Source organism: Micrasema longulum, unplaced genomic scaffold, assembly GCF_059751315.1.
Source record: "Micrasema longulum isolate JH-2025_06_02 unplaced genomic scaffold, ASM5975131v1 h1tg001613l, whole genome shotgun sequence".
NCBI lineage: Eukaryota > Metazoa > Arthropoda > Insecta > Trichoptera > Brachycentridae > Micrasema > Micrasema longulum.
In genome coordinates, this window is record NW_028278794.1 from 320,734 (window position 1) to 336,379 (window position 15,646).

At 33.0% G+C, this 15,646-nt stretch overlaps 1 protein-coding gene across 1 annotated transcript; it reads left to right on the forward strand.

Annotated features, from left to right (window-relative positions):
* The first annotated feature begins 483 nt into the window (after positions 1–483).
* LOC148274632 (uncharacterized) lies at positions 484–14,253 on the forward strand. The gene is made up of 8 exons (XM_088236870.1): positions 484–2,441; positions 4,276–4,448; positions 4,520–4,637; positions 4,720–4,873; positions 5,891–6,118; positions 9,283–9,384; positions 11,545–11,660; positions 12,484–14,253. Exons 1-8 carry the CDS (start codon positions 652–654, stop codon positions 12,623–12,625), a joined length of 2,823 nt encoding a protein of 940 aa, XP_088092996.1. The 5' UTR covers positions 484–651; the 3' UTR covers positions 12,626–14,253.
* The last annotated feature ends 1,393 nt before the right edge of the window (positions 14,254–15,646 follow it).

Genomic DNA, 15,646 nt, shown 5'->3' on the forward strand with positions numbered 1-15,646 from the left:
ATATTAGCACCAATCACAGATAAAAAATGCATAAAGTCGTTACTTAGTTTATTTTTTCATGTATCTACAATAAAACATGCAAAAATATTATTATATTGTATTGTATAACTGAGACGAGTATCCTTTTTTGTCCGGGGTTCATTTTTCATTGTGCCCTGGAGGGTGGGGCAGAGTGGGAAATTTCCACTTTTTTTTAACACTTTTTTTTATAGTAATTAGGTATGTATTGAGGTAAGTTAAACACTTGTTTTATCGTAGATAAATAAGTAAATAAACCTACAAATAGACAAATGATGATGTTATTCATTTCAAACTCACAAATTGTAATCGAAGCTTAGTTACCCCGTTCCGCCCCGGGTTCCCCCAACATTGCGTATCAAGATCAATCATGTAAGGGTTTGCCACAAGAATGAGGAATCCTTTTTGTCTATAGATAACTTTTTATCTTTTATCTATGTTTTCATGTAATCAAATTTTGTCCATGCATCTTCTGTCAGATTTCGGTTCGTTCTGTGATTAATTTACGGACTTAAGTATTTATGCTTATTAAATAAAAACCGTTTCTAATTCACCCAGAAAAATGATCATAAATACCATATAATAGTACACTGTATGTAATATGCGTATGTAACGATGTTAACATAAAAAAATATGTCTGACCAACATAATGATCTTCATCGCGACACGGAGGGCCAGTGGTCTAATTTAAAGGAGGATAGATCCTATGGTCATATAAATCGCAATGAATCGAAAAATGGAAATGACGAAAACTTTCTAAATCATCAATATCTTTTGCCGAATCAATATGTTCATCAAGATTTATATTCGTCTAATATGCTTTATAACAATTCAAACGATAATATAGTGGGAAATTCTCCAACTAGTGCTCCAAGCCATTATACCGAAAACATATTTGCTCCTCAAAACCAAAATTATGAAGTCGATAATGTGCAACCTAATTTCGGATGTATTGATTGGAGTAACGGGCAAATAATGAAAACAAAACTACAATATGACACTAGACAACCCCAGTATATGGTTCCTGGCAACCATTATGATCCCTTTAAGCGTGAAATAAGCCTCAACGTACCCTTACAACAGCAACCGCATTATCCTATGATGCTTAACTTCATGACTCCTCATCACCAGCGTCCATCGGACATTTCTCCCGATGTGCAGCATACATTGCCCAACCACATGCTGGACACAAGAAGTCCTATTCTGTACGCGGAGGCGCCTCCGAATCATCCCTCACTGGGAGATATGGAGACCCAGAATGTGCTCACTGCCCAGTATTTACCGTATGAACAGCAACCGGCAGTCCCTACCATGAAACAAAACCCATTATTGGATAATTTCCTCGGTAATTGGAGCAGTAATCCATCTGGCACATATACACCATTCGGGCATTCATTTCTCAATGTTCAACCCACTGTAGTTCTTCAGAGGGACTCTCCGAATTTGAATGTAATCACTAAACCCAACTTTACGGAGCACGCTGTAGTGTTTAGTAGTGATACTGATAAAGTTAAATTTCCAGAGCCAGCTAGTCGTAAGGAAAGCGAGGGGTTCCATTTCTCGGAAAATACTGGAAAGAAAAGAATTATCGCTGAAGTGAAACCCATGAGGCCTTCGTATTCTGCAGTCTTATCCAAAACACCCATCGGTCAGAGTACTTCCGAAATAAATAAGAAGAAATCTGTCAGTAACAAGGATACCAAACCCCTCATTTCCAAACTCGGCGCGCCCAAATCTGACAAATCCAGAAGTTATATATTCAGTGACAAGTCTTCTCAGAGTGAAGACAAAAATAAGAAATCTGATTTTGGGCGAAAGACTTTTCTTCAGAGCCAATTGTCATCCGGCAGTGATAGCGGAGAAACTAATGTGGATTTTCTCACTAAGAATTATAAAGCTGATACGAAGAGCAAAGTAAAGAATGACAACATGAACAGAAAATGGGTATCTTTGGATGACCTGTCTAACGATAATGACCCTCCGCTGGAAGAGAAACCCGGCTATACAAATTGCGATTCCGAGTTTGTTTTCCTATCTCGACCCGAAGAAAAGGGAAATAAGAAGAGGAATATGAAAAAGCTTGATATTAATAATTCCAAAAGAAACGAAAAGCCTGACATCATTAATAGTGAGATTAACACTGACAATACTGACCAATCAATCTATAACAATGTGTTCACGGATTCTGATAAACTTAAGAGGAAAAATAAAGATAGGACAAGCAATGTTACGCGTAAAATTATTTCTGAGAAAAATAAAAGGAACTCACAGAGTCGCCAAAAGAAATCTAAAGGTTCTGGTTATATGGAGAAATTACAAAATTACATTAATAACTGGATTTTGATTATAAAAAATGTGTTTTTATGGTTTTTCCATCTAGTTGTGGATATATTCCGTTTAAGCGCTCAGTTGTCTGTAGATTTGTAAGTATTTTTTAATGTTGCTTATGTGCTTTTTAATTTCTTTTTTTTACCTTTTCATTATTTCTTTTTTCACGTGACAGTTTATTGTTTTTGTTTTAATTAATAGTCTCGTATGGTATTGATTATTTTGAGCCTCATTCTGTGAGTGTATTTTATTGGTTGTTTAGTTCATGTTATTCTTTAATATTATTATTTTATGCATCTGTGCATCTTATGTCATTCCGTTAACATCATGAATATAAATGATCAAACAATTAAATTACTCTATAAAATTTTTTGATGAATCTTCATTGTAATTTCATGGTGGACCAGTCTGATGATAAGAGCGTTAAAACTGGTAATTGGTCTTAAAAATTAAGAGAAAAAACATTAATAACCAATACGTAATTAAATTTTTTCACTATTGGAGTTATGTAAAATCATTTTTTTTTAAAATTATATTTTTATAATATCACTGGCAAATTAATACATAGATGCGTCCTACAGAGTAAAATAAAAAAAAAGTATAAACACGAAAACGTACCCATAGTCACTAAATTATTTTTTTTATACCAGGGCCGCATTAAACAATCATGCATATGCTACCAAAAATTGAAAGATAAAAAAGTTTTAATTCAACTTTAACAATCAGCATTCGTTTTTGGTGAATCCTAGTCAGATTTTTTCGACCCATTTATTTCTTTTCACTGGATCTTGGGGAATGCAAAAATAATATTAACTCGCATTTACTATATTTTAAAAATGTATTCATATCAGTGCAGCCCTGTAAGTAAGAAGAGCTTCGCAATTGCGCCGCTAGGCGTAGTTTGAAGTTTATAAAAAATAGTATTTATATTTTCATATTATTTGTTTTAAGCTTTATTAATCATTTATGAACAAATATTTACTAATGAAAAGTTACACAATCCTTTTAACAGTGTTTATCCGAAACACGCTTTCATGACACAAGCAGGCATTTTGGTTTTGACTCCAAACATCACGCCTGGCTGGTGGTTGAAAAACAACTAAATCGGCATCGGGCATGACTGAGCGTTTGGGCATGAGTTAAGTGTCAATAATTTTTGAGAGCTCAGGAAATGTCTATGTGTATTAATATGTCAATGACTGACGTATAATAAATAGACCTCTTATTCCTATGCTAACTGCATTTAAGATATAGCAAACATTGCATTATCCTGAATAATTTGTAGAAAAGAGATAGCAAATCACATGCACAAAAGAGATACGCACATTTCGTTACTTCTGTGTAACTCATTACCACAGAAACAACACTATTAGGCAGCTGTTTATATTTTGAAAAATTTACTTTAAGATATAACTAATTGTCTACTTATTCTATAATTATATTGTATTTACAAATAAAACAATATATTTTCACTTTTGCAGTATTATTAAAGCACTTTTAATCACACACAACGGCGCTTTTCTATGCAGCATCACGTCTGATCATGACGAAAGATGAAAGTCCGTTAGAGAATGAAAGCACAGAAGGAATTGAAATGCCATTTTCTTTGCGCTTGTTACATGTCTATTTAATTATATGTAATTAGTTAATATTATATTTATATATTATTTGTTTTACTTGGAACAATTTCTTATGTATATGAATAAAGAACATGGAAATATTGAAATAAGGAATATAATAGGTACTTAATTAATGAATTAATTTTTTTCCTGCTTTTTTAGTACACTATTAAATCCATTGTACTATTAAATCCATTGGAAATCTAGTGTAAAAATATTTTTGTTAAAAAGGTGTTCACTAAAATTTAAGCTTAAACTGGAAATTTGTACTAAAGTAGGTGGAATTAATCCAATCAGTGTGCATTTTCAGTTTCTCAATATCTTTCAAAAATACATGTTTATGGGCGGCAGATCTATGGATTTTAACAAAAGAAAAAGCTACAAGTACAGAATGGCTATGCAAAGTTGGTGGATATATTGACAAAAAAATTGGACACACCTGGTTCGGTTTTTGGAGAAAATTACATTGGATGAAGTTAAACTGTACGTATAAAACCTCTAATCCTCTATTTTAGAAATATTTCATTTAATACAATGCTACATTCATGTTGCAGCTCAATCGGAAGATGAAAAGGACAGTCACAAAAAAAGCAACTCTAATATTCCTTTACCTGGTACAGGAGATGATGCAATGAAACGATTACTAGCATGCAAAGGAAAAGATCCATATAGGTTTGTTCTCTTACTAGATAAGATATCCAATTTTCATGATATTAATATTCTTATATTTAATATGCATATGATTTGTTTTTAGTATTCTTGGTGTAGGCGTACAATGTAGTGATGATGACATCAAGAGATATTACAGAAGGCAAGCTTTTCTTGTTCATCCAGATAAAAATCAACAGCCAGGGGCCGAAGAAGCTTTCAAGATTTTACAGCATGCATTCGATTTAATTGGGGAACCGGTGAGTTTACACTTAAAATACGACTATAAACAACAAACCAGCAGAGAGGAAAAAACACCACTTTACCCCGTCTTTGCACACATACCTTGCTTCTTCTAAATTCAAACATTGTTCATGCACGTAAAATGATTATTCTGAGTTTTGACATGTCCATCTTCAAATATTTGTTGAATTCGGTCATGCCACGTCTTTCTCAGTCTTCCTTGTTTTCTACATCCATCAATATTTGCATCGTAAATCCTATTCGCCATTCTTTCGCTGTTTGTTTGCTCTACATGTCCAAATCAAGGCAACACTCCATTCTTTATTTTGTCGGTAATGCTTGTTTAAGCCTTACACAATGCATGGATCTCGACATTTGTGCACCTATTGTAGCATAGTTTTCCCACTCATTCACCATAGAGATTGCATTTTGACAACACTCGGCTTACTTTTATTCTCGTTTTTCCAATTCCAATACTTCGCTCCCATATGTAAGAGCCAGCACCAGGACTCCATTGCGAACTTCTAATTTTGCCTCTACAACAAACAAAACAAACAAGGTCTTTCAATCCCAAGTTACCAGACACAAATTCTTCTACCTGATTCAGAATATCTCCATTTACAGTCATCTCCCATTTAGTCATACTTTCATCCTGTTCATCAGCCATCGCTTTCGATTTATCAACATTCATCACCAAATATTGCACACATTGTAGACCTTTATTACCAAGAATTGCATGCCCTCTTTGTTGCTAGCAAGAAACCCGGCATCATCAGCGTATAATGGACAATATACAGTTAAATCACTCTTTGAATTTTTTCAAACAATTATCAATGTATGCGTTGAACAACCACAGTGATCTTACACATCCCTGTTTGACTCCTTTAGAAATATCAAACCATGATGTAGATGGCCCATGCTGTGCTGTTCTTATACAGTGACGCAATACCCCTAATCAGATTTAATGTTTGTGGTATTACGCTGTTATCTACGCAGTTTGTAATGTTTATGATATTGCACTATTATCTACGCAGGAGCGACGTGAGGCTTACGATCGTAAACTTGTGGAGTCGGCGCACATGGAGGCTGCGTGGAGTGAAGTGTCAGCTCTACTGGTCCAGTTACAGGACAAGGTGCGCCATGCTGCTGCCACTATTCGCTGCACTAACTGCTCACGTCGTCACGCTCGAGCCCTCACCGCCAGGCCAGCGTATGCCGCCCGCTACTGTCGCCAATGTAAAATACACCATGCTGCTAAAGAGGTTTCAAATATTATCCTACTATCATCTATTATTTTAAACTCGAGGTTTATATTTTTAAGTGTCTGTCATTTTATTTATCTAATGGCTGCATTAGTTTCTTTTCAGAACCTTAAAATAAAATTAACTTGAAATACTCGTATAGTGTCCATGTGGCTTGACTATTGAATCATCTCCCATCCACTATTAAAAATGTTTCTACAATATATCTGTTTAAACCACACCTGAAGTAACATCTTTCTCTTCCTTAATCTCTCCTTCTTTCCTCTCTTTATTTCCTTTTCCCAATGAAGCCTCCTAGTATTGATATTAATCAATTTATATAAAAATATTGCCATTTCTATTTTTGTTTTTTTTTTTTATTTTTTTTTTCTCTCAAATACATTTTTATTTACATTAACATACATTTTTACACATTTCGATTATTAAAAAAATATCTTTACAAGTAACTAAAATCCCACCAAGCCACTTTATGTGTTTTGAAACTTAAATTATATAAATAACACCTTTAATTTTATTGGTTGGTTAGAAGAAATTGCCATTTGGCAATAAGCCCGCCAATGTACAAATATACTGTTTGTGCACAAGATGTTAATTTAAAAACATATAGCTGCAAATAAAAACAATTCAGGGCACTAGCTAATAAATAAAATAAAATTAACTATATTTTATACAATATTTCTTATATAACAATCATATTAAATATTTATCTTCTTTATTTAGAATGTCAGTCAACCCTCTTATAGCGCTCCCTGTTGTAGAACAGTTTCTTCCGTGTTGTAGAACAGTTCAATCCGTTTCCTTCCTAGTTTTTTACAAAATGCTTAATTTTCAATGTCAAATTACATATTTCGTAAATATGTAGCATTATAATATCTAAATAAGATATGTGCATTCAAACACACTATAAATAAATTCTCCCGCTCCGCCGCTAGCTGGCTTTTTACTTTAGTTGCAAAAAATGACACATCCAGGTAAACATACTAAAAATAAAATTATTCACTTAAAATAAGTATGTACACTTATTGACAAAAAAAAAGTTTGCACTCGACTAAATTTGAAATATTCCCGATTTCCTTAGATTTTTTTAAATACATGCTTTGGTAGATCTGACTAGTTGACTAATACCCGTATGCAGAGACAAAACTTAAGGTGAGGAAAGTACATACGTCTCTGCATACGGGTATAAGTCATGTTTCCAGGTAAAATATAAAAACAGAAGCCCCTGAAATATTTAGAAATAGGGGATATTCCAGGTACTTGCTTCGTTACCATTGTTCTTGTACCCTGCATAATTTATTTATGGTACTGTGTCTTTATTGGCCTTGACAAACAATTTCATTTGCTTAATAGATTAGTGTAAAGGGTGAACCGACTTATATTTTAAACAGAGGAATATAAAAATAAAACTCGTTTTTTGGGTTTAACAGTATATATTAATATTTTGTTATATCGCCTTTGCTGTAAATCACCTTTTGGCATTGATATTTCATAGTCTCAAACATAGTTGATGATTTCAATCAATCCCTGGGCGTTTTAACCCGTTTCTTCTCTTTTTTTTTGTTTCATTATTGCCCATAAAATCAGATTAAGGTTCCGGCTGTTTCTAGGCCAACTCAGTGATGTAACTCCAAAAGACTCTTTGAATTTAGTAACCTATAACAAACATATGATATTACAAATCAAACTTTAAAAATTTAGATTTATATCTACTCACAGGTCTCGAGCTCGATGGCAAGGCTTAGAATCGAATATAGGATTAACTGAATTGTATTATGTCTTCAACTGTGGGAAACACATAATTTTCTAAAACTGTTTTATATTGTAAAGCATTAATGGTGCCTTGGACTACCTGAAGTAAGCCCAAACCATGAGCTATGATGACAGGGTGAATGTTTTACGGTTCGGGCAATATATTTTAGGGAGAAATCTTTCATCAGGTTTTCGCCGGACTATCGTCTTTCCATCTGGACCAAACACATTCAATTTAGATTCATCGGAGAATAATACTTGTTTCCAATTGTCCATCTTACAATTTTGGTTCATTTTTGCTCAATCTAGATGAGCCTTCTTCATTTTCTCCGTTATAAGGGTTTTTTTTTGCTGGGCTTCTTGTTCGCTTCTTGAATCTCTGTTACAATAATCTCCTGCAAACCGTTCTTGCTGAGAACTTGGTTTGGCATGTAGACGGACCTCTGCATGTATACATATCTGCAGCAGTGAGAAAACGATTTTGGTCAATTAGTTTGGCAACCAGCTGATCTTCTCTAGAAGTTGTCATATGCTGCAGACTACTTCCCTTTTTTCGCTCCAGAGAGCCGGTTTTATGAAAGAAAGATTTTAATTTTCTCGCAGAACACTCCGAGAAACTGATTCTATGAGAAATTTCACAATTAAAAATATTTTCCTGTGACATAATAATTTTCTATTTTATAGCGATAGATATTTGACCCGAACTCTCCATATTTTTGTAGGGATGTTTCTTCAGATGTAGCTTATAAAAGACTGATGTAGCTAAAAATTAAATAACGTCATATGTATACCCAATATAGTCTTAAATAATACACAGAAGCAATTGTTAAATAATAAAATAATTTCTAAGAAATAGGGACAGGTAAACTTAGAGTTAGGTTAGGTTAGCAGATAAGTGTGATTTTTTTTGCCCGTAGGTGTATGTATAAAAATGGTAAAATATTATTATTGTTATTATCATGCCCCCAGTTATGCCGGCTATAGTCGTCATTTTCTAAATGAGAGACATTGTTTAGTCCAGAAGACATTGGTAGCGAAAAGACGGCTAGAGCCTATATGAAACTGAACTAACTATATGTATGGAGGGGATGTTGTCTCTATAAAAAACAGTCAGCAATAAAAGTATAAATCGAATAAGATTTACTTCAAACCATCAATTACGGTCCAATCGTAAGTGAATTAAAAAAATATAAAAAAACAGTTATAATGTGTCTATATGAGGGGATCCGATGAGAAAAAAGTATCCTGATAATCTTATGCAATTTAGAAAATACAATATAAAAACACAATCCCCAATTTAGTATGGACTGCCTAAACTGTCTAGTCTTCTATTTTGCAGTGCGTATCTAAGATAGGGGGGTTGACTGTATTTAATTTACATGTTTAGTTCGGTAGCTCTATTAATTTGTTTTCAGGGTGATATTTGGGCTGAATCCACTTTCTGGGGACTGGTTTGGATGTATTACGCATGTATGGACGGAGCTGTTTACCAAATCACCCAGTGGGCATCTTGCCAGGTACATTTTAAGTCATTTGTTTTTCTGGTTAACTCATTCTGCTAAAACTGATTACAAAAATATCTGTCAATATTCCATTTATGACCACAATTACTTTTAAGATTAACAAATTACAACAGGGATGGAGAACATTTTAGAGAGGGGAATATGGAAATCTAGTAATCTTAATGACTTAGGGGGTGAAATCCAGTGTTTTGTCTACAAACATTTGGGCAAACTCAAAATATTGTAACAATAGGGAAATATCACTTTTTTTTATATATTTAAAGTAATAAGGGTCTATGAAATACTGTCCAGTAAAAAAAATAATTTTCACTACTTATTGGTAGCATAAAAAATGTTGAATTCTTGCAAAAACGGTCATCGCATTGCTCACGCCCCTAATATGTCACGATTCATGTTCATTATCAACTTTGGTTCCAAACTAATATTTTTTTTTAGAATATCCTCATGAATCTTGACGTCACAACTATCAATCGCGTTTTTCTAGTGACATATTTTTAATATTTTCACTTTTAAAGTTATATATGAAAACATTTATCCATAAAATCCATATTGATTTTGAAAATCCATTTCATATATTTTTATCGGTATTCGTAGTGCGTGATATTTCCCTGTTACTTTTTTTCAATCTTTAAATAACACTGTTTTTAGTACGGATTGAACAAAAACAAACAAACAATTTATTTTTTTTAATTTTCCAAGCACGGAATCAGACTGATTTAAATTCATTTTAAATCAGTCTGATTCTGGTAAAAGTTATTAAGAAAAAAGTATGAGAAAAGATTTTTTAACGTCTATAGTTAAATGATATTGATTGATTTGGTGTTTATTTTGTAGAACTCCATATTTAAACTTATAATTAGAAATCAAAAACTGATTTGAGTCTACTGAACACTTTATTTTATTTTTACATATATAAACATATGAAAATAAAAACTTTGTGACAATTGTTTCGCCTTATTAGGGCATTTTCAAACGAATGTGAAGATTATTTGGATTGAATGTCCTTATATAGTTATATAATTCAAGGTACTTAAGAAGAAAATAAAAATAATCTTATGAACTATAGCATGTACATTAATCATAATTAAGGGAAAAACCAATGGTTAGGGGCGAGGCTAAGTGTTTAATAGGTAATGGGGAATTTAGGTATTTATATTTGAATTTCGGGGAAAATATAACAAAGTAAGTATTTATTGGCATACAAGTATGTATTGTGAGATAATTAATGAAGCTTTATAGTTTTGTAAATTTAGATAATTGTTGTCGAAAAAATATCAATAATATTATAATAGGTTGCTGTTCATTTTAATTTTAAAACATGATTGAAATATTATGAGGAAATTTATATAAACGTATTATTATACAATATTTCTATTTTTAAGAATTTCTTATCAAAATATATAAATGCAATTGTAACATGATTCATCTATTAATTACGCGTCATATAAGCGTGTACAAAAAGGAACAAAGTGAAGAATAACAGTCTATTTAAATATGTTTAATAGTGGTGAAGATATTAGGTTAAATAATAAATGAACAAAACAACCTATAGTTTTGCTTTTTTGATAAATTGTTTCTAATGGGAGCTAGAACCAAATATGATAAATAATTTTGAAGAACAGAAAAGTACCGATATGGGAAATTTCATTCTGATATTCTTTCTTCAAAAAAAATAACCAAATCGGTTCAGTTTTGGGGTGTGGAAAACGGGGCAGCAAAACGTCGATTTTCATCATCATCATTATCTTTCCACACCTAATTGCATAGGGCACTGCATTGGTACACCAATCGCAGCGTATCTCGATCATTTTTGTTACATGAATGTAAGATGATCAGTCTTACGCTCTAGGTGCCAGTCCAGGAACTATGAAATATTCTAGTGTGAAAACATAATTTTTTAAAAATAAATATTTCATATCAACCATGCCGGGAATCGAACCCGAGACCTCTTACATGGCAGGCAAACGCGCTGACCATTACACCACGAGGCGATTTTGGTTAGGCAAAATTAGTCAGACGTGCAGTTGTTTTTTTCGCACATTATTGGGGAGGCATTTGCGAGAGAGTTACAGAAATACAATGTTCATCATAATTGCTTGACATCACATATCCTCTTAAATTGTTCACTTTTCAAATAAAATTTTACTGTTTCAGAAAAAAAATCTAAAGCATCTGGTTGCCAACTCTCACCATGTGCAGTATAGAATTGTTTTAGGAAGTAAATCTCAACCCAGCAATGGACCTAGTGGAAAACAAAACTTTAACTCGAGGTAATGACTTTCTCAATAGTAAGAAATAAGGTGAAGTGATTTTGACTGAATTTTCTCCAGTTTGGAAGTCAATCTTTTTTATTGTTATATAAATTAAAGATGAGTGATAATATCCAGTGACCGGTTTCATCGCTTTCGCGACATCTTCGAGACTGGTTGCAAAAACGATGAAACTGGTCACTGGATATTCCAAATGTGTGTATTAAAGTATCGCTCGTCTTTTATTTCTATAATAAATTTCAATGAACTTCCATCAAGAATTTTCACTTACAAACTTAAATGTTTTGGAAGACAAATGTTTAGGTAATGGTTCGAGCAAGAATAAAGCATAATCCAATAGAGATCTTATAGCAATGTTTCGTGTATGTCAAAATGATTGCAGACTGGCTCAATTTCCTCCCTAGATTATTTAGATCTAAATTTGTTGCAACAGAAAGGGAAAACATTTTTGAGAGGGAAATACGGAAGTTTAGGCATTTACAGGGCTTATGAACTGTCATTGGCTGGTTTAAGTGTTTGAACATCCACATTTCCTCAACTCTTCCATCTGTTGGCTTTTGTGAAGTGAAAGAGCTAAAACCTAGCGAAACAGTGCAAAAAGGTGCGACGTACAGCTTTGAATTCATTGTGAAGCGGCATAAACAATTAGTCCTTTTTACTCTACAACGCATTTTGCACGGCAATGTTAATGCGGCATGACGGAACAACGCTCGCTGTTCCCTCTCCGCTCTCTGCTCATCATTGAACCTGGATTTGTATGAAGCATCATCTCTATTTAATTATACATCAGTGTATAGTACTAATTTATTTTATATTGTTTTAGTACTCAGGATGCCAATTTAGAAGACTTTTTGAATAATCTATATACAAAGGCTGGACAGTCAACACCGGGTACCGGTCGGAACATGGCCAACACGAGTCAAGATGCTTCCAAACAAAAAAAGAAAACCAAGAAAAACAAATAGTGAACCAAGTTTGCAATAAAGCTGTTTCCATTATATATAAATCCTAGAATATTGAAGTTTATTTTTTGTTAAATCCATGGTGCTATAATCTGCACTACAGTACCATTTTTCCAAGAACGGTTGCCTGATAGTTTTGTTAAGAGATATGCTGACTCCCAAATTGAATCCTCAAAATGTTCAGTAATCAATTTTTTGTGGGAAATTTTGGACGGCTTGTATAGGCACCCAGAATAGGGAAATATCGCATACTACGAATACCAATAAAAATATATGAAATGAATTTAGAAAAATTTATTGTCTTTTCAAAATCAATACGGATATTGTGAAGAAATGATTAGTGTTAGGTACCACATCAATGTTCATATCACTTATTAACCATAAAGTATTGAATTTACTTTTTCTAAATTGGAATTTAATAAGTTTTATATACTTCATTCTCGCCCAAATGTCAGGGGACCTTTCTTAGAAAAAACTGTAAATAGGTAGGCCACCTGTGGTTGAATCACAACCTCCGATCTTTTTATATATGTGAGAGTACAGTGTTATTCAAAATGATGGACTCAGTTTCAAATTGCGAAATAGTGTCAAATATGAAGTAAACTGTCTTTAAATAATATAACTCAGTATTTGGTTTGTGTAAAAACACTAATATAAATTTAATATGTTGACCGGTTTCAGAACATGACTGTTCCTTTATCGAGGCTTAAAAATAAACTAACACGAAATATTTTAAATGTTACCAAATAGCGAGTAGATACTTAAAATATATAATCTGCTAACGTGTGTTCAATGTTTTACGTCCTGGACTAAAATAAGAAAAGTATAATTTTGATCAGTATCCCTACTGATAATTCTATTCTAATTATATACTATAGCCACCGCACGCGCCTAATAGGTGCATAAAATAATAAAACGACTATCAATAAAAAAGGTCAAGATATCCCAAATGAAGGCATCAACGACTTGTGTAGTTTTATATAACTATCCCCTGTCTTATTAAAGTCAAATCCTGAAGCAGTAAGAGGGCCGCTGTATAAGCAAATGAAAGCAAACACGCTAACAAATCAACAAAAAAACTGATCCTCTGAAGATTGTGTCACCATTTACTGTGTGCAACAGGGCCTTCTTTGAATATGATAATTATAATAAAGATAATACACAATAATATTCTCAAGACAGTTTATAAATGGTGACCCCCTTTGACTGCATGGCTGCACATATAATTGGTAGCTGAACTCTTTTCACACCTGAAGAAGCGTGTTTTTCCTTTACACTGGCAGCCAGTTTTGCTCAAATTGGTGATACCGATGACAAATAATGCCCTTTCTAAGAAGTTTCTCATCCGTCAATTGCAATGTAGATCATTCATAAACAACATTCAGTTCAGGAAATACTGCGGTACAAAATTGAGTTCATCTTTTTAAATAACCCCACCCCGTATGTGCAATATAATAATAAGAAAGTACGTATTTTCCCAATCATCAGAATAATTGGAGGCTCCAATTTTACCAGTACAACTAACTTCCCGTGAGACATTTTAATCTAACTAAGATTCACAATACAAATATAAATTACATAAATTTATGTATTGATTAAATGAATAAGCTAAATATAATTAATTATACAAACTAATATGTTTCTATTATATTTATCCCATGGTATATCATAAACATGTTCCTTTTATACACACTACCGGATGTATTTCAAATTCACTATCCAAATTTTAAGAATGTTCAAACCTTTATTGACAAGTACTGGATTTAACCCTCCTAGGTTTCTATCTGGATAAGACGGAAATCTCAACAGAGATGAAGGAATTGTTTGTAAATATTGAAGTCAGGGCATTGACAGGGTTGCCCTGGACTTATTTAAGTGATCATTACTGTGTGAAATTTCTAATTCTGGCTATGTTTGAACCTTCCATGTTATTTATTAAGTGTGAAGTTATACAATATATAAATTAAACAAATGCAAATAATTATATAAATAAAATTGAAAAATCAATAATGGGCCTCTGCCCAATATGGATAACTGACCAAATAAGTTATTCCACAATCAGATTGATATTTTAAATTTAACATTGTTTCATTTGTTATGATTATGAAATTTTATTTCTTCTATTTTAATTGTTATTCTTATAGAAAAATTATAGAGTAATATTTTAATAGCTAGTTACTTTATATTTTTTATGCGAACTATTATGGTTTAACACGGACCCAGCATAGAAAGCCGTAAAAGGTTAGTGAATATGTATGTTAACGACTGTAATTTTTCAAAATATTAATTTCAATGAATAAGTAAATGAATTAATAAAAGTGTAGAAGAACATTAAAAGATATAATATCTAATGAACTCGAGCGAATAAACTAACCTCTTCTTCACATTTAAAGGGCATTAATGAAACATGAATTAGAGGTGGTAAAAAAAATGTAACTGCTGTTTTACAACAGTTACCGTTCCAAAACACCTAACACACTTTCACAAAAATAAATTGAATTGTTTAAAAAGACAAAAACTAAATCACCAAGCGCAGAAATAAAAAAACATTTCGCTTTGCGCGAAAAATTTAACACCCCGCTGCACCGCGCTTCGCCCTAACTTAAAATCTTCATTCATAATACCTACCTACCTACTCGTATTATATTATAATCTCCCAAGGACGAAGTACATACATATATAGGCATGGAATCTCCCGGCCCGTCTCCACTCTCCCCTCCACCCCCCTTCGTCCATCTGTGTACAGATACAGAGCGTACATGTAGGTACCTTACGTACTTACTAACCACAGAGACAGGGGACGGATCCGATCTCGGTCAATGAACTAGAGAACCAAATGACACGAAGACATATTTAGTTTGGCGATTTTTTCGTTCGCGAATTAACTGACCGGGATGTGAAAAACATATCTCTAGTTCAATGTTTCCGACCTGGTCAGTACGACCGGGTCGTTCGCGAACTACACACCTCTGCTAATGATCAAACAACCGGGTCATTGTCAATAAAATGGATTATGGCTCATAA

What these genes read in the sequence shown, in the direction of transcription:
- LOC148274632 (XM_088236870.1), top strand. Translation starts at nt 652, where the DNA reads ATGTCTGACCAACATAATGATCTTCATCGCGACACGGAGGGCCAGTGG. An exon ending in TCGATTTAATTGGGGAACCG is followed by an intron (nt 4,874 to 5,890) that starts GTGAGTTTACAC and finishes TTATCTACGCAG; the next exon opens with GAGCGACGTGAGGCTTACGA. An exon ending in TACACCATGCTGCTAAAGAG is followed by an intron (nt 6,119 to 9,282) that starts GTTTCAAATATT and finishes ATTTGTTTTCAG; the next exon opens with GGTGATATTTGGGCTGAATC.